The sequence below is a fragment of the Littorina saxatilis genome, linkage group LG6 (genome assembly GCF_037325665.1).
Source record: "Littorina saxatilis isolate snail1 linkage group LG6, US_GU_Lsax_2.0, whole genome shotgun sequence".
NCBI lineage: Eukaryota > Metazoa > Mollusca > Gastropoda > Littorinimorpha > Littorinidae > Littorina > Littorina saxatilis.
The window spans coordinates 11,014,445-11,038,607 of record NC_090250.1 but is presented as its reverse complement, the minus strand read 5'-3'; the positions used below and the strand labels follow the sequence as shown (position 1 = coordinate 11,038,607).

The following is a 24,163-nucleotide window of genomic DNA, read 5'->3' as shown; positions in this document are numbered from 1 at the left end:
AAAAGTGTGTATGTACAAAGACGAGTTCTTTACATGTTATACGAGCAGGGCGCGCAAGGTGACAAAAACGAAAGAAGCAGTTGTGAAAAAGTGAAGTGAACACTTTTACGAGCGGCACACGTTTTGACAGTAGGAATTTGAGAGACAGCGAAGGAGAGAACATATGCTACACATAAGAGGCTGGCGACTTTGTGCAAAGTAATGGGTGTGCCGCTAATTAGTGTTAGAAAACTGCAACAGAGTAACAGGTATTTTGTCCGTTGTGTCTGAGTGGCGAGGTAGGCGTTTGATTTCTCTGTTTATTCACGTGTTATTTTAACCACAAAGAACTACAACAAAGAACAACAAAGAAAGAACACCATAAAAGTACCAGATATATTTTGAGGGTTGGTAAAAGTTGGTTGAGTTTTGTGAGATGCGTGAGATATATAGTAAATGATTTGTAGGATGACGATGACGATGACGATGACGATGACGATGACGATGACGATGACGATGACGATGTAGGTAGCAAGCCAGTTTTGCGGTGATAGCGGTTTGATGCAGTGACAGTGCTGTAGTAGACAGATTGTAGTGACGCCGGCCGGCGGATATTGATGACACTAATTTGACGGTTGACAAGTGATTTTTTTGTTTGTTTATGTAGTTTTGGTTATTTGTTGGATGTTTACTATATGCTTATACGCTTTTACATTATAATGGGTAAATATTATAATGGAGTTTTGTCCCCGAGATAGATGTTGGATCCGTTGGATCCGTTGGTTCCTTGACTACTAAATTAAATATAGGGAAGGAGAGAGAGACATTGTTGTGTACATGTATTGTGTATTGTGTATTGTGTATTGAGTGTGTATTGAGTTGGTTCGTTGGCAACGAGAAATTCATCTCTCTCTGGAAAAAGTGGGTGGTCCTGAGAAGGACCTGTGTGTTTTACGTTTGCCGGTTTGGCCAAACAGCAGTTTTAAGAGTCTACTTGCTGCTGGTGTACTTGGTGACGGCCTTGGTGCCCTCACTGACGGCGTGCTTGGCCAGCTCACCGGGGAGGAGGAGGCGGACCGCGGTCTGGATCTCCCGACTGGTGATGGTGGAGCGCTTGTTGTAGTGGGCCAGTCTGGAAGCTTCAGCGGCGATTCTCTCAAAGATATCGTTGACGAAGCTGTTCATGATAGACATGGCCTTGCTGCTGATGCCAGTGTCGGGGTGCACCTGCTTGAGCACCTTGTAGATGTAGATGGCGTAGCTTTCCTTCCTCTTCCTCTTGCGCTTCTTGTCGCCGGAGCGAACAGCCTTGGCCTTGCCGGCCTTCTTGGCGCCTTTGGAGCTAACTTTGGGTGGCATGGTTGATTCGTCTGCGGGTTGTGAGTCGCAAAAGGTAGCGCCGCCAAGCCGACCGCGCTCTTTTATACAGTGCGCAAACACTCGCGCCGGCAGTGCCGCCAAAGGGGCGCTCGCCATTGGTGGATTTTGCCGTTGACTCGACGTGCAGTTGGAGGGCTAGTGATGGGTATAAAAGGGGTCGGTCGCGTCGGCGTTGGCATTATTGGATTCGTTCGCTTTGCGTACGAATTTTTCAAACATCATCCAACTTGCATCATGTCTGGTCGCGGCAAAGGAGGAAAGGTTAAGGGAAAGAGCAAGTCTCGCTCGTCCCGTGCTGGACTTCAGTTCCCCGTGGGTCGTATCCACCGTCTGTTGCGCAAGGGCAACTACGCCGAGCGTGTGGGTGCCGGTGCCCCCGTGTACCTGGCTGCCGTGCTCGAGTACTTGGCCGCTGAGGTCCTGGAGTTGGCAGGCAACGCTGCCCGCGACAACAAGAAGACGAGAATCATCCCCCGTCACCTGCAGCTGGCCATCCGCAACGACGAGGAGTTGAACAAACTTCTGTCGGGTGTGACCATCGCCCAGGGTGGTGTGCTGCCCAACATCCAGGCTGTGCTTCTGCCCAAGAAGTCCCAGACCAAGGCTCCCGGTGGCAAGGCATAACAACTTTGCCTCTTTCACCTTCTTCTACAACAGGTCCTTCTCAGGACCACCTATTTTTTCCCAAGAGAGATAGACGTCTCGTTGCTTGCTTTGCCAGTGAAAAAGTGGTGTTGTGTTGTTTTGGTTTTGTTTTTTGTCGTCAATGTCCCAGCCGTTTTGGGGGTTGTTATTACTTATAGCCACTACACAATTCAGACGTAAACAACATCATTACACATACACAAATTCAATAATAATCAGCATCACAACAAGTCGTCATGAAAGTGCGAATAGACCAAGGGTTAAAATTAATAAACCCTCATTACATTTAGTCAAGTTTTGACTAAATGTTTTAACATAGAGGGGGAATCGAGACGAGGGTCGTATGTATGTATGTATGTATGTATGTATGTATGTATGTATGTATGTATGTATGTATGTATGTATGTATGTATGTATGTATGTATGTATGTATGTATGTATGTATGTGTCTGTGTGTCTGTGTGTGTCTGTGTCTGTGTGTCTGTCTGTGTCTGTGTGTGACTGTGTGTGTGTGTGTCTGTGTGTGTCTGTGTGTCTGTCTGTGTCTGTCTGTCTGTCTGTCTGTCTGTCTGTCTGTCTGTCTGTGCGTGTGTGTGTGTGTAGAGCGATTCAGACCAAACAGACCGATCTTTATGACATTTTACATGAGAGTTCCTGGGAATGATATCCCCGGATGTATTTGTTTTAGCAATTTTTTTATAAAACGATCCAAATTTACGTTCATCTTATTCTTCATCATTTTGTGATTCCAAAAACATATAAATATGTTATATTTGGATTAAAAACAAGCTCTGAAAATTAAAAATATAAAAATTATGATGAAAATTAAATTTTCGAAATCAATTTAAAAACACTTTCATCTTATTTCTTGTCCGTTCCTGATTCCAAAAACATATAGATATGATATGTTTGGATTAAAAACACGCTCAAAAAGTTAAAACGAAGAGAGGTACAGAAAAGCGTGCTATCCTTCTCAGCGCAACTACTAACTACCCCGCTCTTCTTGTCAATTTCACTGCCTTTGCCACGAGCGGTGGACTTACGATGCTACGAATATACGGTCTTGCTGAAAAAGTATTTTTGCCTTACGCGACTTGTTTTATTATTATCAGGCAGAGGCTGCTTTGTGCCATCCAGCAAATCACATAGATAAAGTCATATCAGGAACATACATACATACATACATACATACATACATACATACATACATACATACATACATACATACATACATACATACATACATACATACATACATACATACATACATACATACATACATACATACATACATACATACATACATACATACATACATACATACATACATACATACATACATACATACATACATACATACATACATACATACATACATACATACATACACAATGTTGTACAGATGAAAATAGTCAAGGCATGCACAAATCACAGCCACAAAAACGCTTTTGTCCAACAACCACATGCACCACGGGTGCCTGCCTGAACCCTGCCTACGGTAGGTGATCGCATCAAAACAAACGTGGATGACAAGTGAATGTGAAGCCTAATTGATAAGGTGAATCCGACGGGCGCTGTGGCGGGGTGGTAAGACGTCGGCCTCTAGTAATCGGAAGGTCGAGGGATCGAATCCAGGCCCGGCCTGTTAAGTGTGGAGATTTTTCCGATCTCCCAGGTCAACTTATGTGCAGACCTGCTAGTGGCGTATCCCCCTTCGTGTGTACACGCAAGCACAAGACCAAGTGCGCACGGAAAAGATCCTGTAATCCATGTCAGAGTTCGGTGGGTTATAGAAACACGAAAATACCCAGCATGCTTCCTCCGAAAGCGGCGTATGGCTGCCTTAATGGCGGGGAAAAAACGGTCATACACGTAAAATTCCACTCGTGCAAAAACACGAGTGTGCGTGGGAGTTTCAGCCCACGAAGGCAGAAGAAGAAGAACAAGAACAAGAACAAAAAGAACAAGAACAAGAACAAGAAGACGAAGAAGGTAAGGTGAATCGAGTTGCTACGCCAACAAGCAACGTTTCAAGTGAGCAGGCTTCAAGTTGCATCACATTCACATGGAGAATGTACAACTTGAATCGATGTGCCGCAGGCTATAATGATAATGATAATGATGTCCTTCTTTGCAGCAATGTATCTAAATGATCATATAGCTGCAATTCCTGCCACACAGACTTTTCACATTGCAGGTTGGGGCTGGGTATGAGCAATTTGAGATATGATGTGTTTTACTTGAGCTGAAGACATTTGCTGACAGTGACAGTGGACAGTGACCAGTGACAGTGACCAGTGACAGTGACCAGTGACACAGACACAGACACAGACACAGACACAGACAGTGGGTGTGAAAATAGAGCGAGGCGACTCTTCGCTCTCTCAGCCAATCAAAGTTCACGCTTGTGGAGCGGTGTTTTGCTTTCTCACGGGCCCGCGTCTGCTGTATATAAGGCGGCTGCGCCGGCGAGCTGAGAAGCATTCTCGAATCGCACGACTCGTAGAAACATTCATCATGACTGGCCGTGGTAAAGGAGGAAAGGGTCTCGGAAAGGGGGGCGCCAAGCGTCACAGGAAAGTTTTGCGTGATAACATCCAGGGTATCACCAAGCCCGCTATCCGTCGTCTGGCTCGCCGTGGCGGTGTCAAGCGTATCTCTGGTCTCATCTACGAGGAGACTCGCGGAGTTCTCAAGGTATTCCTGGAGAACGTGATCCGTGATGCCGTCACGTACACTGAGCACGCCAAGAGGAAGACTGTGACCGCCATGGATGTGGTCTACGCCCTCAAACGCCAGGGTCGTACTCTGTACGGCTTCGGTGGTTAGACGCATCAAGTCGCGGATCTCGCATCCACAATAACCCTTCTCCGGTCCTTCTTAGGACCACCTTCATTTTCCCAAGAGGGGCTGAATGTGTCTCGTTGCCACTGCTAACTCCTTCGTGTTTACATATTAAAACACTATTGTTTGTTATTGTTTTGTCATTGATAGTGTCGTCGTAAATCTATACAAGTGTTGGCTACGTAAACAAAAGAGAAGGAGGGAGGGCAGGGGGTTGGATGTATGATTGCAACTGAGCGAAAGGGAACTGTCAAGAAAATGATGAGAGGCAAATAAAATGATCACTTATTGATATCAAATTGGAGCGCTTCAAGCCACAGACGGGGTCAATTTGATGCCAACCAGTGTCGATAGGCGCACAAGCAGAATGGATTATGACGTGCTCATTCATTTGTGCTCATCACACAGAGCTTCACTCATAGAGAAAGGGATCCCTCCCATTGGTGTTGTGTTGCATTAGAGATAGAAAGTAACGATTTGCGGGATAGAAATAATGCATTCTTGACCATGATTTTGTAGTGAGAGTGCTCATTTTGGACAAGAAAGCCGTCCATAGGGCAGAGAGAGAAGGCAAATTGTTGAAATGCATTAGCTGTTGATGTTTGGTCAAATACAGATGACAAATAGGGGTTTGAAATGATCATATGCGCAGGGACAACACAAGGGCTGGAGTTTTTGGTTCGTTAAATGGAGTGTGACTATAGTGCGAGTACTTAGGGAGGGTGTTGAAAGGAAATGTTTATGGTTGCTACGAGTGTAACAATTAGGATGGCAACGAGAGCAGACCAACTCTTTTGGGAAAAATGAAGGTGGCTCTGAAAAGAGCCGGGTTTGGAGGAGTCGGAACCGTTGGAGGGGCAACTTAAGCACGCTCTCCGCGGATACGGCGGGCCAGCTGGATGTCCTTGGGCATGATGGTGACACGCTTGGCATGGATGGCGCACAGGTTGGTGTCCTCAAAGAGACCGACCAGGTAAGCCTCGCTGGCCTCCTGCAGAGCCATGACGGCAGAGCTCTGGAAGCGCAGGTCTGTCTTGAAGTCCTGGGCGATTTCGCGCACCAGACGCTGGAAGGGCAGCTTGCGGATCAGGAGCTCGGTGCTCTTCTGGTAACGACGGATCTCACGAAGAGCCACAGTTCCAGGCCTGTAACGATGAGGTTTCTTGACTCCTCCAGTGGCAGGGGCGCTTTTGCGAGCGGCCTTGGTTGCCAGCTGTTTGCGAGGAGCTTTTCCTCCGGTGGATTTACGGGCGGTTTGCTTGGTACGTGCCATTTCGAAGTTAGAGTCGACTGAGCAGCCAGGAGAGAGAGAGAGAGAGAATTTGGGGTTTAACGTCCTCCCAGGTAACTAAGGACCTATATTGGGACATGATTTGGTTATACGCTGTATTGTGGGGGGGGGGGGGGTGGGGGGAGGGGGGAGTGGGCCGGAGCATGATGGGTTGGAGTTGTTTGGATGTTAAAAGTTGTTTGATAAAAGGGGTTTGTTATAAAATGTTGTTTCTTTTTGTGCGATATGAGCACGTACCCTTCGCCACGCGAGACACTTTGTGGGGGAGGGGGGATTAAAAGAGTTTTTTGATTCTTTATTATTTCCAAAGTTGTGTTTAAAAAATTGATAAAATTTCAGAGCCACTCTGATAAAAAGTTTTAAAAGTCCAGTTACTTCAAATTGAAGTTAATATGTCTCAGCAATTTACATATATACAGAGGTTGCCTTGCCTTTAAACATATAACATATATATACAACATAGATCTTTCATTCTGTCATTCGTACCCTAAACACATAATAGAATAAAAAAGGAATGGTAAGAGTGGACCTGAGTCCTCTTAAAGTAAAATAGGTTTGTTTATCTACAAATAATCTAGTAAATTAGTTTTAGTTTATTCATTAGGTGTCTTAATTTGGGTGAGTCTTGGTGTGCGGTGCTCGGTGACCCACCCTCAGGAAGAGGCGGAGAGGGGAGGGGGGATGAGGTTGGAGGGAGGGGGGGTAACGGGCCCGTCGCTCCCGTTGGGCGGACACCGGCGGGACGCGCACACCAGATAGGCGAGAGGTTGGAGTATGGTGGTGAGGAGCGTCTCTTTTTATATGGGTGTTTGGTGTGCGGTGCACAGCTACACCCGTGCCAGGTGGAGCAGGGATGCCCTTCGCTCCCGGCGGGGGGGTGCTGGCGAGCTCGCACACCAACTGAGTAGTTGGAATATGGTAGAGAGTATAATGGGTAGACGCCAGGACACGAGCCCCCTTCCTTCTGGGGTGGGGGTGGAGTGGGGGAGGTGTGGGACAGGGACGCGTACCTACTGTACGCACAGGGAGGTGGGGGGGATGGACCGGTTTAGAGCCTTTTTGTACCCGGTACTGTGTTTTAAGCCCGTCCGTTCTGTTAGGCTGGGGTGAAGGTCGGAGGCTGTGGGCCAGTCGCACTGGGCTGTGGATTCGTCGCACTATGCAGGAGAGATGTTGGGGCATGGTAGTTGAGCTATTTTTGGACATCGCCAGTGCTCCGGCCCCCAGTGGGGAACCGGCCAATGGGAGCGCTCCCTTGTGGGGCGCAGGCATTTGGAGGGTATCAATATACTGGCTACGTCGTTTAGATATGTAGAACTAGTTTGTTTTTAGAACCACTTCCCGAGCGGTGATGTGTATATTGTTTTGCAGACCAGTTTAACATGGCTCCACCCTAGGTCTTTATGATGATGGAGACATTGTGTAGGTGTGAGATTGAGTGTTTTTATGTGTTCATGTAGCCTGTGAAAGTATGTTGTATGTGGACATGCCGTGAAAATGTGGTGAAAATTTACAAGCTCTCCGCATGCGCAGAGGGGTTTGATAAATGTGTATAAACAGCTGTTTGTTCTGATTTTCCTGAACATGGTTAGTAGAGAGAGGGGGAGTACAGGGAACCTGTCCCTCTCTTCCCCTTGATTTTGTTCCTTGTTTAGTAAGTTAATAATTTTAGAGCTGGCCTCTGACAGGGAGACTTTTAAGTTTATGACAAACTGTTTATGTAAGAGTGCGGCTTCCTTCGCCGCACAGTCCGCTAGGTCGTTTCCTCGTATGCCTGTGTGTGAGGGAACATACTGGAGTTGTAGTTCGGTCCCAGTGATGATAATTTGATGGGCCAGGAATTTAATCTCTGTCTGAATTTCTGATCTGTTTTTTGTTTCTGACTGGAGTGCTTGGAGGGAGGATTTAGAGTCTGTGCAGACTACTACTGCGAACGGTTTGTTAGTAAGGTCATTTACGTAGGAAAGCGCCATATAAATGGCGAATAATTCTGCTGTGAAAATGGAAACACCATCGTTTAATTTAAACCTTTTAGTAATTTGGAGGTCGGGAATTACAAACGCACAGCCCACTGAGCCGTCGCTTAATTTTGACCCGTCCGTATATACTTTTAAAAAGTGTACATACTTGGTGTTTATCAGCTCTTTAGCTACCGATCCCGCAAGCAGGGGGTTATCCGATTTTTTTAAGTCTATGGGTAGACTGTCCGCAATAGATGGTATTTCGAGTAGCCAGGGGGGGTGCATAGGAGCGTTGTGTCTTACTATATCTTCAGTCTCTAGATTAACTTTTTTTAGGACTGGTTTGGCATACTCCCATATTGGGTAGATTTTATCATACTGTCTTTGGGATTTCTCTCTTAGCCAGGTATACTTTATGTTATTAAACTGGGTGAAGTCGTCTGTCAGTACTTCATTTGTGGGGTTAGAGTCAGTTGCCGTGGCTCTTAATACATATTGTGTTGCCCGCAACTTTCTTTCTTCAGCTAGGCTTAGCCAGCCCACCTCATCATATGTTGCTTTGTTGTTTGCCGATCTGGGTATATTGAGTGCAATTTTTAGGGCTTTTAACTCTACTGTTTCCAGCAGTTTAAGGTCTGATTTAGGGGCAGCGAAAAAGGCTTCTTGGCCATATGTGAGGCGTGACCGGACAAGTGCTTTAACTATGTCTGTTAAAAACTTCTGTCCCCTGGCCCATGGTTCCGCTCGCAGAAATTTTATCACGCTAATTACTTTGTTTGCTTTTTCTACAAGGTGGTTTATGTGGGGGCCCCAGAGCAGGTTTCTATGAATGACGACCCCTAAGAATTTCACGGTTTTGCTTGGTTTTAGTTTAATGTCACCCACTGTAAGGCGACAGTTATCTAATAACACTTTATGCCTGGATACAACCATGAATACTGTTTTCTCTGCAGAGAGGTCGAAGCCATTTAGGTGCATGTAATCTATCAGGTTATTTACCTTGGTTTGAAAAGGATTCATTTTGGGTTCTGTTTTGTTATAAATTCTAGGTTTTTGTGTGTCAATGATGACCATATCGTCTGCATACAGTAGGACGGTTGCACCTTTCACGTCTACTAGGTCTATGTCATGGAGCATGACACTGAAGAGAATCGGAGCAATTATACTGCCCTGGGGTACCCCCATTTCTAAGGGGTGTGGGTAAGAGAGAGCGTCGCCCACTTTAACCTGCATGGATCTACCTGTTATGAAATCTTTAATAAAGTTGTACGTGTGGCCTGTGATTCCCAGCCGCTGGATTTTAACGAGTAGGCGGGCGTGCCAGACGGTATCGTAGGCCTTCTTTACGTCGAAAAAGGTAGTTAGTAGGGTTTTGTTTTTACTTGTTAATGTTTTTTTCATTTTTTCCACCAGCCGTACCACGTGGTCTGTGCAGGATCGTCCTTTGCGAAAGCCTGCCTGGCAGGGCGGAATAATGTTATTTTTGTCAAGGAAGTACTCCATCCTGTTTTTGATAATACGTTCATAGATTTTCCCTAAGTGGGGGGTGAGTGAGATCGGTCTGTAACTGCTGGGAAGGTTTTTGGGTTTCCCTACTTTGGGGATCGCCACGACTTGTGCTTGTTTCCAGGCTATAGGAATTTTATCATTTTTCCAACATGTATTAAAAAAGTCAGTTAGAATACTTACAAAATGGTTTGGGAGTTGTTTTATCATACTATATGAGATTCTGCATGATCCGGGGGCCTTCTTCGCCTGCTTTATTTGTTTAATGGCCTTCCCGCATTCCGAGACAGACATGGCACAGTTTATGGGATTGCTATTATCTGGCTCTGGGTGTTTAAAATCTTTTTCCATTTCAGTACGGAAATGCAGTTTGTCTGGTTCCATGTACTTTAATTTACTAACCCGGGAGAAGGTCTCAGCCAGCACGTCCGCCTTATCCCTGTCTCCTACCGTTAATCTGCCGTTATCGTTAAGGGGTTTATCTGGAAGTTTAAATCTACCTTTGTGCTGTTTTATCTTTTTCCATACCTTACTGGAGTCTCTATATGATGTTATGTTTTCTGACACGAAGTTTGACCAGTCCTTCAGCTTGGCTTGGGCAGTTACCTTACTGCAATTTCTCTGATGATGTTTCATCAGGTCATAATTTATGTTATTTTGATTCTTTAGAAATCTTTGGGTGATAAGGCGTTTGTTATCTATGGCTTCCTGACATTCCTCATTCCACCAGGAGGCAGGCTGGGTTTTACCTGTGAACTTTTTAAATGTTTTTTTAGGTATGCTACGGTCAGCTGCGTCTATAATGCAGTTTCGCAAGTTGTTATAATATATTTCGATATCGTTATCTTGAACGTCCTCTGCTGAGGGTTTTTGTAGTAGCTGTTGAAAAAGCGACCAGTCCGCTAAGTTGTAATTATACTCTGCTTTCCTATTTTTATTTTCATGTCCGGGGTCAGTGTTATACAGGGTAATCAAAATAGCTAGGTGGTCGGATTGCAGGGTGTCTGGAAAGACTGTCCAGTCAGAATTTAGGTAGATGTCCGTGCTGACCAGGGACAGGTCTATGGCAGAGGGTTTATGATTGTGAACGTCCGGTATCCGAGTAACGGAACCGTCGTTTAGTAATTGTAGAAGAGAGTTATTTATGTTGTCAGCGAGGTGGCTGGTTTTGTTTTTAACATAAGGGTCCCACATGTTGTGATGGTCATTAAAATCTCCCACTATCATCCAGTGGCCTGCATTTTCGTTTAGCTCAGTCAGCCATGCTGAATCCTCTATTTTGCTGCATCCCTTAGGATAATAAACATTTACTAAGTTGATTTTTTTGCCGTATTTTGATGGTATCTGGACGGCACAGGAGTGTCCGAGTGGGTTAGGTGTTACCGGCGATTTTATGGCTTCGTACGATAGCCCGCACTTAATATATGTTACCACTTTTAGCCATTTGCCTTTGTCTTTAAGGTCAATAACAGGTGGGTAATAGAAGCCCTCCAGGTTTGGTAATTTGTTAAAATAGCATAGGGGAGACTGTATACAGAGGACGTCGCATTTATTTTGGCTTAAAAATTGGGTCAGATACAAGATATTTTTATTTAGGCTGCGACAGTTCCACTGTAGTACTGTTAGGTTTTTACCGCACGGTAAAATATTTTCTTTCCCTGTTTTTCCTGCCATTATGGACACTAGAATCGTAAATATTAATTGCGCTTTATAGAGCATGTTAACTGTTCGATGTTGCTTATTATGCATTATTTCTAATGTCTTGAATTTCTCGTGCGCTGAGCTCCCTGCTTCCAGCCAGGGCACCCAGTGCCAGTAGTTTTTTGTCTGGTGAGGTATGTACTGCCGGTTTTTGAGTTAAAGAGAAATAAACGTCTTCAATGGATTTGATCAAGAAGCCTGGGTTTTGTTGCTGTCTGGCCGCTATCATAAAACTGAGGCACATTTGCACGAATTCTGTGGCCTCGCCGTCTGGAGTGTTAGTCGTGAGTTCTTGTTGTTTTTGATTTTCTTGCTTTTGTAGTATTGCTGTGGCTAGTTCCTTTTCGGTTTTTAGTTTTTCTGCCCTGAGGATGTCTGTGATGCTGGTCTCTACTTTTTCCATTACTCGGGTGTAAATGTGGTCTATTGCTTTTTCTATAGTGTCTGAGGATGAGGGGATTTTGTTTGTCTGTGTTTGTTCTGCGTGTGTGCGTTGAGTTCGTGGCTCGTGGCTGATTGATTTGTCTATGGCTGTCTGTCTAGGTTTGGGTGGCACGTGGCTGTTGGACTTATTTGAGGTTGTCTGTTTGGGTATGCGTGGTGGGAGAGGTTGTCGAGTTTCCCCCAGCTGTGTGCGCCTGAGCGCCTTTGCATATCCCTCCGCAGGGGTGGAGGTGACTTGGTTATGTGTGTGTGTTTGTGTTTTCCAGAAGCTATCTATTTGTGCGGGAGAGTCCCGTGTTTGTTTTTCTTCTTTTTCCTGTTTCTCATTGAGGATTTCTTTTCTCGCGCGCTGCATTGCCTCGGAGTAGGGTATGTAAGACTGAGAGCGGATCGTGTTTGCTCTCAGTCTTACCCTGTACTCCGGGCATCCCATGTAAGCGGCGGAGTGTCCACCGTGACAGTTAACACAGTATCTTTTTTGTTCGCAGCCCCCTGCCACGTCGTGGTCCCTGCCACCGCATCTAGCACATGTCTTTGTTTTTGCCCGGCACTGTGGACCGCTATGCCCAAATCGGCTGCACCGCCCGCAGCGTCTGACTGGGCAGGCGAACGCCTCGAGGGGAAGCTCCTCCCCCTCGAGGGTTACACTGTCTGGCAGAACAGCCGTTCTGAATGTGATTTTGATAGCCTCGGAGATGTCTCCTTTTTTGTTTTTTAATCTGACTATTTTTTTGATGGCTGCCAGGCCTTTCTGGGCAGTCTTGCCTGATTCCGACTTGATGTTTACTCGGATGTCCATCCGTAGGATTTCATTTTCAGAGTGTTCCCTAGGGATTCCTTTGACAACGCCCTCGGTCGTGGCTTCCGGAGCGAAGCATTTAATTGTTACGCCACCTAGATCAGTGATCTTAGTAAGTTTGTTTTGCTGGTTTTTGCTGTTGCAGCCCACTAGCCATCTCTCGCCCGCCAGGGGACGGAGAGAGAGCACCGGGCCCACCGCTGCCTGGATTGTTTTGAATCTGTGGAGGCCCAGCGCCCTGAACGTGGCGGGTCCCTCTTTTGTATCCTCCAAGATCACAGGGTGTTCAAGGAAGACTGGTGTGACTAAATTTTCCCTGAACAGATTTCTTCTTACTGGTTTTGGTTTTGGTTTTGTGTGTTCCTGGTTGTTGTTTTTTTCCAGGTGCGTAGGTTTTGGGTTTTGTTCCTGATCTAGGTTTTTGGACTTTTCTGGGTCCAAGGTCAAGTTTTGTCTTTTATTTGGGTCCTGGTCATGGTCCTGGTCATGGTCATTGTCTGTTTTTTCAGCTCCTGAGCTGGTGTCAGGGATTTGTTTTCTCTTTCTTTTTCGTCCGCGCGAGTCCGTGAAAGGCTCATCATCTTCTCCTGGGGGGTGGAGGGGATCAACGTCCCACTCGTTTATGATCGAGGCGTCGGACATATCTCCGTCGCCATCGGTCTCTATATTTGTGTCGCTGAACTCAGCCATGGTGGACGGGGGAAGGAGGCTCCACTCCCCCTCTCTCAAACGTGATGAGTTCAGCGGGAGCTCAGCTAAAAAACTGTGGCTAAAAGTACTATTCCACCGCGCACTCATTCATTCAGACGAGACGAGACAAGACAAGAACAAAGACGAAAACAAACATCAGAGACAAATCACATAGACTGGACAACTAGACAAGGCAACGCTATACAGACATACTTTATGCGTTAAAAGCTTAAACACAGTTAGGGACTAGAATTTCCGTTTTATTTTTTTAACAGTAGAGGGAGAATAATGGGTGGCGATGACAATGGTGGGGATGTTAATGAGAAATGAGAGATGACACCTACCAGAGGGGGGGACACCTAAGTTCTATCTACAATTTTGAAATGGTGGTACGGATTTAAACAAAAGAGACCCTAAGCTAAATCAATCGACTATAGAACCTAGAATGGCGGCACCAAGCAAAAAACCCTACCTTGCAGCAAAGGCTGCTCACTGTTTGAAAAAAGTGGAGAAAAGAAAAGGGGGTGTGGCAGTGTAGATAGTAGTTGCGCTGTAGTGGTGAGTGAAGTGAAGGCGACTCGTAGCTGGTGCAGTGCCCCAACGAACCGACCCTTTCCAAACCGTTCAAAACTTTTCGGGGAGTGTCTCCGTGACGTGAGCGTTTTTTTCCTGACTGAGTGTCAAGAAGTCAAATTGCGTGTGAGAGCAGCCAGGAACTAGAGAGACCTTTTATATGGGAAAGGCGAGCAGCCAGGAACTAGAGAGACGTTTTATATGGGAAAGGCATTCGCAGCCCTGGCGCGCCGCTCTGATTTTAGCCAATGAAAGCCGTGGAGACATCAGCCGAAGATTCAAGCAACATTACCGTACAGGGCCACTTTTTGGGGGGTCTCTGTGCTGTGCTGTCGTGCGTGTGTGTGTGTGTGTGTGTGTGTGTGTGTGTGTGTGTGTGTGTGCCGTCAAAAGTACCAGGTACAAAGTATGATAAAGAAAGAAAGGAACGTACAAACTGACAAGCAAGCACACAAAAATGAAACCTTAACACACGCGTGCACAGCTCACAGCTAAATAAATGCTGAGGTGAACGCTCTTGTAAAAAAGTGTGTATGTACAAAGACGAGTTCTTTACATGTTATACGAGCAGGGCGCGCAAGGTGACAAAAACGAAAGAAGCAGTTGTGAAAAAGTGAAGTGAACACTTTTACGAGCGGCACACGTTTTGACAGTAGGAATTTGAGAGACAGCGAAGGAGAGAACATATGCTACACATAAGAGGCTGGCGACTTTGTGCAAAGTAATGGGTGTGCCGCTAATTAGTGTTAGAAAACTGCAACAGAGTAACAGGTATTTTGTCCGTTGTGTCTGAGTGGCGAGGTAGGCGTTTGATTTCTCTGTTTATTCACGTGTTATTTTAACCACAAAGAACTACAACAAAGAACAACAAAGAAAGAACACCATAAAAGTACCAGATATATTTTGAGGGTTGGTAAAAGTTGGTTGAGTTTTGTGAGATGCGTGAGATATATAGTAAATGATTTGTAGGATGACGATGACGATGACGATGACGATGACGATGACGATGACGATGACGATGACGATGTAGGTAGCAAGCCAGTTTTGCGGTGATAGCGGTTTGATGCAGTGACAGTGCTGTAGTAGACAGATTGTAGTGACGCCGGCCGGCGGATATTGATGACACTAATTTGACGGTTGACAAGTGATTTTTTTGTTTGTTTATGTAGTTTTGGTTATTTGTTGGATGTTTACTATATGCTTATACGCTTTTACATTATAATGGGTAAATATTATAATGGAGTTTTGTCCCCGAGATAGATGTTGGATCCGTTGGATCCGTTGGTTCCTTGACTACTAAATTAAATATAGGGAAGGAGAGAGAGACATTGTTGTGTACATGTATTGTGTATTGTGTATTGTGTATTGAGTGTGTATTGAGTTGGTTCGTTGGCAACGAGAAATTCATCTCTCTCTGGAAAAAGTGGGTGGTCCTGAGAAGGACCTGTGTGTTTTACGTTTGCCGGTTTGGCCAAACAGCAGTTTTAAGAGTCTACTTGCTGCTGGTGTACTTGGTGACGGCCTTGGTGCCCTCACTGACGGCGTGCTTGGCCAGCTCACCGGGGAGGAGGAGGCGGACCGCGGTCTGGATCTCCCGACTGGTGATGGTGGAGCGCTTGTTGTAGTGGGCCAGTCTGGAAGCTTCAGCGGCGATTCTCTCAAAGATATCGTTGACGAAGCTGTTCATGATAGACATGGCCTTGCTGCTGATGCCAGTGTCGGGGTGCACCTGCTTGAGCACCTTGTAGATGTAGATGGCGTAGCTTTCCTTCCTCTTCCTCTTGCGCTTCTTGTCGCCGGAGCGAACAGCCTTGGCCTTGCCGGCCTTCTTGGCGCCTTTGGAGCTAACTTTGGGTGGCATGGTTGATTCGTCTGCGGGTTGTGAGTCGCAAAAGGTAGCGCCGCCAAGCCGACCGCGCTCTTTTATACAGTGCGCAAACACTCGCGCCGGCAGTGCCGCCAAAGGGGCGCTCGCCATTGGTGGATTTTGCCGTTGACTCGACGTGCAGTTGGAGGGCTAGTGATGGGTATAAAAGGGGTCGGTCGCGTCGGCGTTGGCATTATTGGATTCGTTCGCTTTGCGTACGAATTTTTCAAACATCATCCAACTTGCATCATGTCTGGTCGCGGCAAAGGAGGAAAGGTTAAGGGAAAGAGCAAGTCTCGCTCGTCCCGTGCTGGACTTCAGTTCCCCGTGGGTCGTATCCACCGTCTGTTGCGCAAGGGCAACTACGCCGAGCGTGTGGGTGCCGGTGCCCCCGTGTACCTGGCTGCCGTGCTCGAGTACTTGGCCGCTGAGGTCCTGGAGTTGGCAGGCAACGCTGCCCGCGACAACAAGAAGACGAGAATCATCCCCCGTCACCTGCAGCTGGCCATCCGCAACGACGAGGAGTTGAACAAACTTCTGTCGGGTGTGACCATCGCCCAGGGTGGTGTGCTGCCCAACATCCAGGCTGTGCTTCTGCCCAAGAAGTCCCAGACCAAGGCTCCCGGTGGCAAGGCATAACAACTTTGCCTCTTTCACCTTCTTCTACAACAGGTCCTTCTCAGGACCACCTATTTTTTCCCAAGAGAGATAGACGTCTCGTTGCTTGCTTTGCCAGTGAAAAAGTGGTGTTGTGTTGTTTTGGTTTTGTTTTTTGTCGTCAATGTCCCAGCCGTTTTGGGGGTTGTTATTACTTATAGCCACTACACAATTCAGACGTAAACAACATCATTACACATACACAAATTCAATAATAATCAGCATCACAACAAGTCGTCATGAAAGTGCGAATAGACCAAGGGTTAAAATTAATAAACCCTCATTACATTTAGTCAAGTTTTGACTAAATGTTTTAACATAGAGGGGGAATCGAGACGAGGGTCGTATGTATGTATGTATGTATGTATGTATGTATGTATGTATGTATGTATGTATGTATGTATGTATGTATGTATGTATGTATGTATGTATGTATGTATGTATGTATGTGTGTGTGTGTGTGTGTATGTGTGTGTGTGTGTGTGTGTGTGTGTCTGTCTGTGTCTGTCTGTCTGTCTGTGTCTGTGTGTCTCTGTGTGTCTGTGTCTGTCTGTGTCTGTCTGTCTGTCTGTCTGTCTGTCTGTGCGTGTGTGTGTGTGTAGAGCGATTCAGACCAAACAGACCGATCTTTATGAAATTTTACATGAGAGTTCCTGGGAATGATATCCCCGGATGTATTTGTTTTAGCAATTTTTTTATAAAACGATCCAAATTTACGTTCATCTTATTCTTCATCATTTTGTGATTCCAAAAACATATAAATATGTTATATTTGGATTAAAAACAAGCTCTGAAAATTAAAAATATAAAAATTATGATGAAAATTAAATTTTCGAAATCAATTTAAAAACACTTTCATCTTATTTCTTGTCCGTTCCTGATTCCAAAAACATATAGATATGATATGTTTGGATTAAAAACACGCTCAAAAAGTTAAAACGAAGAGAGGTACAGAAAAGCGTGCTATCCTTCTCAGCGCAACTACTAACTACCCCGCTCTTCTTGTCAATTTCACTGCCTTTGCCACGAGCGGTGGACTTACGATGCTACGAATATACGGTCTTGCTGAAAAAGTATTTTTGCCTTACGCGACTTGTTTTATTATTATCAGGCAGAGGCTGCTTTGTGCCATCCAGCAAATCACATAGATAAAGTCATATCAGGAACATACATACATACATACATACACACATACATACATACATACATACATACATACATACATACATACATACATACATACATACATACATACATACATACATACATACATACATACATACATACATACATACATACATACATACATACATACATACATACATACATACATACATACATACATACATACACAATGTTGTACAGATGAAAATAGTCAAGGCATGCACAAATCACAGCCACAAAAACGCTTTTGTCCAACAACCACATGCACCACGGGTGCCTGCCTGAACCCTGCCTACGGTAGGTGATCGCGTCAAAACAAACGTGGATGACAAGTGAATGTGAAGCCTAATTGATAAGGTGAATCCGACGGGCGCTGTGGCGGGGTGGTAAGACGTCGGCCTCTAGTAATCGGAAGGTCGAGGGATCGAATCCAGGCCCGGCCTGTTAAGTGTGGAGATTTTTCCGATCTCCCAGGTCAACTTATGTGCAGACCTGCTAGTGGCGTATCCCCCTTCGTGTGTACACGCAAGCACAAGACCAAGTGCGCACGGAAAAGATCCTGTAATCCATGTCAGAGTTCGGTGGGTTATAGAAACACGAAAATACCCAGCATGCTTCCTCCGAAAGCGGCGTATGGCTGCCTTAATGGCGGGGAAAAAACGGTCATACACGTAAAATTCCACTCGTGCAAAAACACGAGTGTGCGTGGGAGTTTCAGCCCACGAAGGCAGAAGAAGAAGAACAAGAACAAGAACAAAAAGAACAAGAACAAGAACAAGAAGACGAAGAAGGTAAGGTGAATCGAGTTGCTACGCCAACAAGCAACGTTTCAAGTGAGCAGGCTTCAAGTTGCATCACATTCACATGGAGAATGTACAACTTGAATCGATGTGCCGCAGGCTATAATGATAATGATAATGATGTCCTTCTTTGCAGCAATGTATCTAAATGATCATATAGCTGCAATTCCTGCCACACAGACTTTTCACATTGCAGGTTGGGGCTGGGTATGAGCAATTTGAGATATGATGTGTTTTACTTGAGCTGAAGACATTTGCTGACAGTGACAGTGGACAGTGACCAGTGACAGTGACCAGTGACACAGACACAGACACAGACACAGACAGTGGGTGTGAAAATAGAGCGAGGCGACTCTTCGCTCTCTCAGCCAATCAAAGTTCACGCTTGTGGAGCGGTGTTTTGCTTTCTCACGGGCCCGCGTCTGCTGTATATAAGGCGGCTGCGCCGGCGAGCTGAGCGCCTGGGCTGGTCGCACTCTCTTTTGATGTGTCGATCGGTCTACCACTCAACCATGGGAGCGTGGGTGTAGTCTGCCGTTGTCCACACTCCTGCCGCACCTTAGGGTTAGACGTCTCCTGCCCCCGTTCACCATCCCCAGCCTAACAGAACGGACGGGCTATAAATACAGTGCCGCGTTCAAAAAGGTTCTCAACCGGTCCATCCCCCAACTCCCAGTGTGTACAGGTTGGTACACACTTCCCTATCCCACCTTCCCCACTCCACCCCTACCCCAGGAGGACGGGGGATTGTGTTGAGACGTCGCCCTAACCTTACCACACCTCAACATTCGCCACCATATTATGTGTACCAGCGCCCGCCGAGTGGGGATCGAAGGACAGTGCTTGTTCCACCCTACAGGCGGGTGACTGTACACCAGACCTTTTTGTTGGTGTGCGAGATCTCGCCGGTACCCGTCTGCCGGGAGCGAAGGGCGTCCCCTGCTCCACCTGGCGGGCGGGGTGCCGTGCACCGCACACCAACTCACACTCATACTTGTTCCTTTTTAGCCATAACATTTTAATAAACTGTTGTAACAATATTCCCGTCGCTATATAACCTTGATTGGTTGAAGGCGACGTTAAACACCAAACAAAGCTTTTATACTCAGCTTTTAAGAATACACGCTATTTTATCAAAAGCTGTGGGCATTTTGATCCGGCGGCGGCCTCGGCCGCTCTCTTTTTTATCACCAGAAGAACGGTTGTTCCTCTCTAAATTTACTCGTTGTATTTATGTTTTGTCTTCTCGCTGTTTTGTGCGCGAGAATGAAACCTTTAACTCTATCCCTTTATATCAATCACCATCATCATGTACATAGTGTTTATATCCCTCCATCGGACTTTTATTTTTTATGATAAGGTGGTCCTGAGTTTTATCAATTTTAACAGCGGAAAAAATAAATATACATTCCTTTATTGGCCCATCCCCACCACAAGCGTGTGAAAATATATTCCCTTACCATATTCTTTTATCCAACAGATGTTATAACTAATTTATAGCGGATTTCAATTCTGCACCTCCCTTGTAGACAGGTGCCCCTTCCTTCCTCCCTCCCAAAGCCAATAGCGTACGAACAAATCCCCTCCCTAATGGACGCATGTCCGTGGGACAGAAGCATCATCCTCGTCGAGCTGAGAAGCATTCTCGAATCGCACGACTCGTAGAAACATTCATCATGACTGGCCGTGGTAAAGGAGGAAAGGGTCTCGGAAAGGGGGGCGCCAAGCGTCACAGGAAAGTTTTGCGTGATAACATCCAGGGTATCACCAAGCCCGCTATCCGTCGTCTGGCTCGCCGTGGCGGTGTCAAGCGTATCTCTGGTCTCATCTACGAGGAGACTCGCGGAGTTCTCAAGGTATTCCTGGAGAACGTGATCCGTGATGCCGTCACGTACACTGAGCACGCCAAGAGGAAGACTGTGACCGCCATGGATGTGGTCTACGCCCTCAAACGCCAGGGTCGTACTCTGTACGGCTTCGGTGGTTAGACGCATCAAGTCGCGGATCTCGCATCCACAATAACCCTTCTCCGGTCCTTCTTAGGACCACCTTCATTTTCCCAAGAGGGGCTGAATGTGTCTCGTTGCCACTGCTAACTCCTTCGTGTTTACATATTAAAACACTATTGTTTGTTATTGTTTTGTCATTGATAGTGTCGTCGTAAATCTATACAAGTGTTGGCTACGTAAACAAAAGAGAAGGAGGGAGGGCAGGGGGTTGGATGTATGATTGCAACTGAGCGAAAGGGAACTGTCAAGAAAATGATGAGAGGCAAATAAAATGATCACTTATTGATATCAAATTGGAGCGCTTCAAGCCACAGACGGGGTCAATTTGATGCCAACCAGTGTCGATAGGCGCACAAGCAGAATGGATTATGACGTGCTCATTCATTTGTGCTCATCACACAGAGCTTCACTCATAGAGAAAGGGATCCCTCCCATTGGTGTTGTGTTGCATTAGAGATAGAAAGTAACGATTTGCGGGATAGAAATAATGCATTCTTGACCATGATTTTGTAGTGAGAGTGCTCATTTTGGACAAGAAAGCCGTCCATAGGGCAGAGAGAGAAGGCAAATTGTTGAAATGCATTAGCTGTTGATGTTTGGTCAAATACAGATGACAAATAGGGGTTTGAAATGATCATATGCGCAGGGACAACACAAGGGCTGGAGTTTTTGGTTCGTTAAATGGAGTGTGACTATAGTGCGAGTACTTAGGGAGGGTGTTGAAAGGAAATGTTTATGGTTGCTACGAGTGTAACAATTAGGATGGCAACGAGAGCAGACCAACTCTTTTGGGAAAAATGAAGGTGGCTCTGAAAAGAGCCGGGTTTGGAGGAGTCGGAACCGTTGGAGGGGCAACTTAAGCACGCTCTCCGCGGATACGGCGGGCCAGCTGGATGTCCTTGGGCATGATGGTGACACGCTTGGCATGGATGGCGCACAGGTTGGTGTCCTCAAAGAGACCGACCAGGTAAGCCTCGCTGGCCTCCTGCAGAGCCATGACGGCAGAGCTCTGGAAGCGCAGGTCTGTCTTGAAGTCCTGGGCGATTTCGCGCACCAGACGCTGGAAGGGCAGCTTGCGGATCAGGAGCTCGGTGCTCTTCTGGTAACGACGGATCTCACGAAGAGCCACAGTTCCAGGCCTGTAACGATGAGGTTTCTTGACTCCTCCAGTGGCAGGGGCGCTTTTGCGAGCGGCCTTGGTTGCCAGCTGTTTGCGAGGAGCTTTTCCTCCGGTGGATTTACGGGCGGTTTGCTTGGTACGTGCCATTTCGAAGTTAGAGTCGACTGAGCAGCCAGGAACTAGAGAGACGTTTTATATGGGAAAGGCATTCGCAGCCCTGGCGCGCCGCTCTGATTTTAGCCAATGAAAGCCGTGGAGACATCAGCCGAAGATTCAAGCAACATTACCGTACAGGGCCACTTTTTGGGGGGTCTCTGTGCTGTGCTGTCGTGCGTGTGTGTGTGTGTGTGTGTGTGTGTGTGTGTGTGTGTGTGTGTGTGTGTGTGTGTGTGCCGTCAAAAGTACCAGGTACAAAGTATGATAAAGAAAGAAAGGAACGTACAAACTGACAAGCAAGCACACAAAAATGAAACCTTAACACACGCGTGCACAGCTCACAGCTAAATAAATGCTGAGGTGAACGCTCTTGTAAAAAAGTGTGTATGTACAAAGACGAGTTCTTTACATGTTATACGAGCAGGGCGCGCAAGGTGACAAAAACGAAAGAAGCAGTTGTGAAAAAGTGAAGTGAACACTTTTACGAGCGGCACACGTTTTGACAGTAGGAATTTGAGAGACAGCGAAGGAGAGAACATATGCTACACATAAGAGGCTGGCGACTTTGTGCAAAGTAATGGGTGTGCCGCTAATTAGTGTTAGAAAACTGCAACAGAGTAACAGGTATTTTGTCCGTTGTGTCTGAGTGGCGAGGTAGGCGTTTGATTTCTCTGTTTATTCACGTGTTATTTTAACCACAAAGAACTACAACAAAGAACAACAAAGAAAGAACACCATAAAAGTACCAGATATATTTTGAGGGTTGGTAAAAGTTGGTTGAGTTTTGTGAGATGCGTGAGATATATAGTAAATGATTTGTAGGATGACGATGACGATGACGATGACGATGACGATGACGATGACGATGACGATGACGATGTAGGTAGCAAGCCAGTTTTGCGGTGATAGCGGTTTGATGCAGTGACAGTGCTGTAGTAGACAGATTGTAGTGACGCCGGCCGGCGGATATTGATGACACTAATTTGACGGTTGACAAGTGATTTTTTTGTTTGTTTATGTAGTTTTGGTTATTTGTTGGATGTTTACTATATGCTTATACGCTTTTACATTATAATGGGTAAATATTATAATGGAGTTTTGTCCCCGAGATAGATGTTGGATCCGTTGGTTCCTTGACTACTAAATTAAATATAGGGAAGGAGAGAGAGACATTGTTGTGTACATGTATTGTGTATTGTGTATTGTGTATTGAGTGTGTATTGAGTTGGTTCGTTGGCAACGAGAAATTCATCTCTCTCTGGAAAAAGTGGGTGGTCCTGAGAAGGACCTGTGTGTTTTACGTTTGCCGGTTTGGCCAAACAGCAGTTTTAAGAGTCTACTTGCTGCTGGTGTACTTGGTGACGGCCTTGGTGCCCTCACTGACGGCGTGCTTGGCCAGCTCACCGGGGAGGAGGAGGCGGACCGCGGTCTGGATCTCCCGACTGGTGATGGTGGAGCGCTTGTTGTAGTGGGCCAGTCTGGAAGCTTCAGCGGCGATTCTCTCAAAGATATCGTTGACGAAGCTGTTCATGATAGACATGGCCTTGCTGCTGATGCCAGTGTCGGGGTGCACCTGCTTGAGCACCTTGTAGATGTAGATGGCGTAGCTTTCCTTCCTCTTCCTCTTGCGCTTCTTGTCGCCGGAGCGAACAGCCTTGGCCTTGCCGGCCTTCTTGGCGCCTTTGGAGCTAACTTTGGGTGGCATGGTTGATTCGTCTGCGGGTTGTGAGTCGCAAAAGGTAGCGCCGCCAAGCCGACCGCGCTCTTTTATACAGTGCGCAAACACTCGCGCCGGCAGTGCCGCCAAAGGGGCGCTCGCCATTGGTGGATTTTGCCGTTGACTCGACGTGCAGTTGGAGGGCTAGTGATGGGTATAAAAGGGGTCGGTCGCGTCGGCGTTGGCATTATTGGATTCGTTCGCTTTGCGTACGAATTTTTCAAACATCATCCAACTTGCATCATGTCTGGTCGCGGCAAAGGAGGAAAGGTTAAGGGAAAGAGCAAGTCTCGCTCGTCCCGTGCTGGACTTCAGTTCCCCGTGGGTCGTATCCACCGTCTGTTGCGCAAGGGCAACTACGCCGAGCGTGTGGGTGCCGGTGCCCCCGTGTACCTGGCTGCCGTGCTCGAGTACTTGGCCGCTGAGGTCCTGGAGTTGGCAGGCAACGCTGCCCGCGACAACAAGAAGACGAGAATCATCCCCCGTCACCTGCAGCTGGCCATCCGCAACGACGAGGAGTTGAACAAACTTCTGTCGGGTGTGACCATCGCCCAGGGTGGTGTGCTGCCCAACATCCAGGCTGTGCTTCTGCCCAAGAAGTCCCAGACCAAGGCTCCCGGTGGCAAGGCATAACAACTTTGCCTCTTTCACCTTCTTCTACAACAGGTCCTTCTCAGGACCACCTATTTTTTCCCAAGAGAGATAGACGTCTCGTTGCTTGCTTTGCCAGTGAAAAAGTGGTGTTGTGTTGTTTTGGTTTTGTTTTTTGTCGTCAATGTCCCAGCCGTTTTGGGGGTTGTTATTACTTATAGCCACTACACAATTCAGACGTAAACAACATCATTACACATACACAAATT

At 46.4% G+C, this 24,163-nt stretch overlaps 10 protein-coding genes across 10 annotated transcripts; 5 read left to right on the top strand and 5 right to left on the bottom strand.

Moving 5' to 3' along the window:
- Positions 1–903: 903 nt before the first annotated feature.
- Positions 904–1,378, bottom strand: LOC138968472 (histone H2B, gonadal). The gene has a single exon (XM_070341044.1). The coding sequence runs from the start codon at positions 1,336–1,338 to the stop codon at positions 970–972; it is 369 nt and encodes a 122-aa protein (XP_070197145.1). The 5' UTR covers positions 1,339–1,378; the 3' UTR covers positions 904–969.
- Positions 1,379–2,273, top strand: LOC138968471 (histone H2A-like). Its single transcript, XM_070341043.1, has one exon. The coding sequence runs from the start codon at positions 1,501–1,503 to the stop codon at positions 1,981–1,983; it is 483 nt and encodes a 160-aa protein (XP_070197144.1). The 5' UTR covers positions 1,379–1,500; the 3' UTR covers positions 1,984–2,273.
- A 2,205-nt stretch (positions 2,274–4,478) lies between these two features.
- Positions 4,479–5,133, top strand: LOC138968082 (histone H4). The gene has a single exon (XM_070340645.1). The coding sequence runs from the start codon at positions 4,522–4,524 to the stop codon at positions 4,831–4,833; it is 312 nt and encodes a 103-aa protein (XP_070196746.1). The 5' UTR covers positions 4,479–4,521; the 3' UTR covers positions 4,834–5,133.
- A 482-nt stretch (positions 5,134–5,615) lies between these two features.
- On the bottom strand, positions 5,616–6,121 carry LOC138968081 (histone H3). Its single transcript, XM_070340644.1, has one exon. The coding sequence runs from the start codon at positions 6,119–6,121 to the stop codon at positions 5,711–5,713; it is 411 nt and encodes a 136-aa protein (XP_070196745.1). The 3' UTR covers positions 5,616–5,710.
- Positions 6,122–15,239: 9,118 nt separating this feature from the next.
- Positions 15,240–15,714, bottom strand: LOC138968469 (histone H2B, gonadal). The gene has a single exon (XM_070341042.1). It carries the CDS (start codon positions 15,672–15,674, stop codon positions 15,306–15,308), a length of 369 nt encoding a protein of 122 aa, XP_070197143.1. The 5' UTR covers positions 15,675–15,714; the 3' UTR covers positions 15,240–15,305.
- Positions 15,715–16,607, top strand: LOC138968468 (histone H2A-like). Its single transcript, XM_070341041.1, has one exon. It carries the CDS (start codon positions 15,837–15,839, stop codon positions 16,317–16,319), a length of 483 nt encoding a protein of 160 aa, XP_070197142.1. The 5' UTR covers positions 15,715–15,836; the 3' UTR covers positions 16,320–16,607.
- A 3,335-nt stretch (positions 16,608–19,942) lies between these two features.
- LOC138968080 (histone H4) lies at positions 19,943–20,589 on the top strand. The gene has a single exon (XM_070340643.1). The coding sequence runs from the start codon at positions 19,978–19,980 to the stop codon at positions 20,287–20,289; it is 312 nt and encodes a 103-aa protein (XP_070196744.1). The 5' UTR covers positions 19,943–19,977; the 3' UTR covers positions 20,290–20,589.
- Positions 20,590–21,071: 482 nt separating this feature from the next.
- Positions 21,072–21,599, bottom strand: LOC138968079 (histone H3). Its single transcript, XM_070340641.1, has one exon. It carries the CDS (start codon positions 21,575–21,577, stop codon positions 21,167–21,169), a length of 411 nt encoding a protein of 136 aa, XP_070196742.1. The 5' UTR covers positions 21,578–21,599; the 3' UTR covers positions 21,072–21,166.
- A 1,257-nt stretch (positions 21,600–22,856) lies between these two features.
- LOC138968467 (histone H2B, gonadal) lies at positions 22,857–23,331 on the bottom strand. Its single transcript, XM_070341040.1, has one exon. The coding sequence runs from the start codon at positions 23,289–23,291 to the stop codon at positions 22,923–22,925; it is 369 nt and encodes a 122-aa protein (XP_070197141.1). The 5' UTR covers positions 23,292–23,331; the 3' UTR covers positions 22,857–22,922.
- LOC138968466 (histone H2A-like) lies at positions 23,332–24,126 on the top strand. The gene has a single exon (XM_070341039.1). The coding sequence runs from the start codon at positions 23,454–23,456 to the stop codon at positions 23,934–23,936; it is 483 nt and encodes a 160-aa protein (XP_070197140.1). The 5' UTR covers positions 23,332–23,453; the 3' UTR covers positions 23,937–24,126.
- The last annotated feature ends 37 nt before the right edge of the window (positions 24,127–24,163 follow it).

Excerpts from the sequence above, each read along its gene's own strand:
- LOC138968472 (XM_070341044.1), bottom strand. The coding sequence starts at position 1,338 with ATGCCACCCAAAGTTAGCTCCAAAGGCGCCAAGAAGGCCGGCAAGGCC.
- LOC138968471 (XM_070341043.1), top strand. The coding sequence starts at position 1,501 with ATGGGTATAAAAGGGGTCGGTCGCGTCGGCGTTGGCATTATTGGATTC.
- LOC138968082 (XM_070340645.1), top strand. The coding sequence starts at position 4,522 with ATGACTGGCCGTGGTAAAGGAGGAAAGGGTCTCGGAAAGGGGGGCGCC.
- LOC138968081 (XM_070340644.1), bottom strand. The coding sequence starts at position 6,121 with ATGGCACGTACCAAGCAAACCGCCCGTAAATCCACCGGAGGAAAAGCT.
- LOC138968469 (XM_070341042.1), bottom strand. The coding sequence starts at position 15,674 with ATGCCACCCAAAGTTAGCTCCAAAGGCGCCAAGAAGGCCGGCAAGGCC.
- LOC138968468 (XM_070341041.1), top strand. The coding sequence starts at position 15,837 with ATGGGTATAAAAGGGGTCGGTCGCGTCGGCGTTGGCATTATTGGATTC.
- LOC138968080 (XM_070340643.1), top strand. The coding sequence starts at position 19,978 with ATGACTGGCCGTGGTAAAGGAGGAAAGGGTCTCGGAAAGGGGGGCGCC.
- LOC138968079 (XM_070340641.1), bottom strand. The coding sequence starts at position 21,577 with ATGGCACGTACCAAGCAAACCGCCCGTAAATCCACCGGAGGAAAAGCT.
- LOC138968467 (XM_070341040.1), bottom strand. The coding sequence starts at position 23,291 with ATGCCACCCAAAGTTAGCTCCAAAGGCGCCAAGAAGGCCGGCAAGGCC.
- LOC138968466 (XM_070341039.1), top strand. The coding sequence starts at position 23,454 with ATGGGTATAAAAGGGGTCGGTCGCGTCGGCGTTGGCATTATTGGATTC.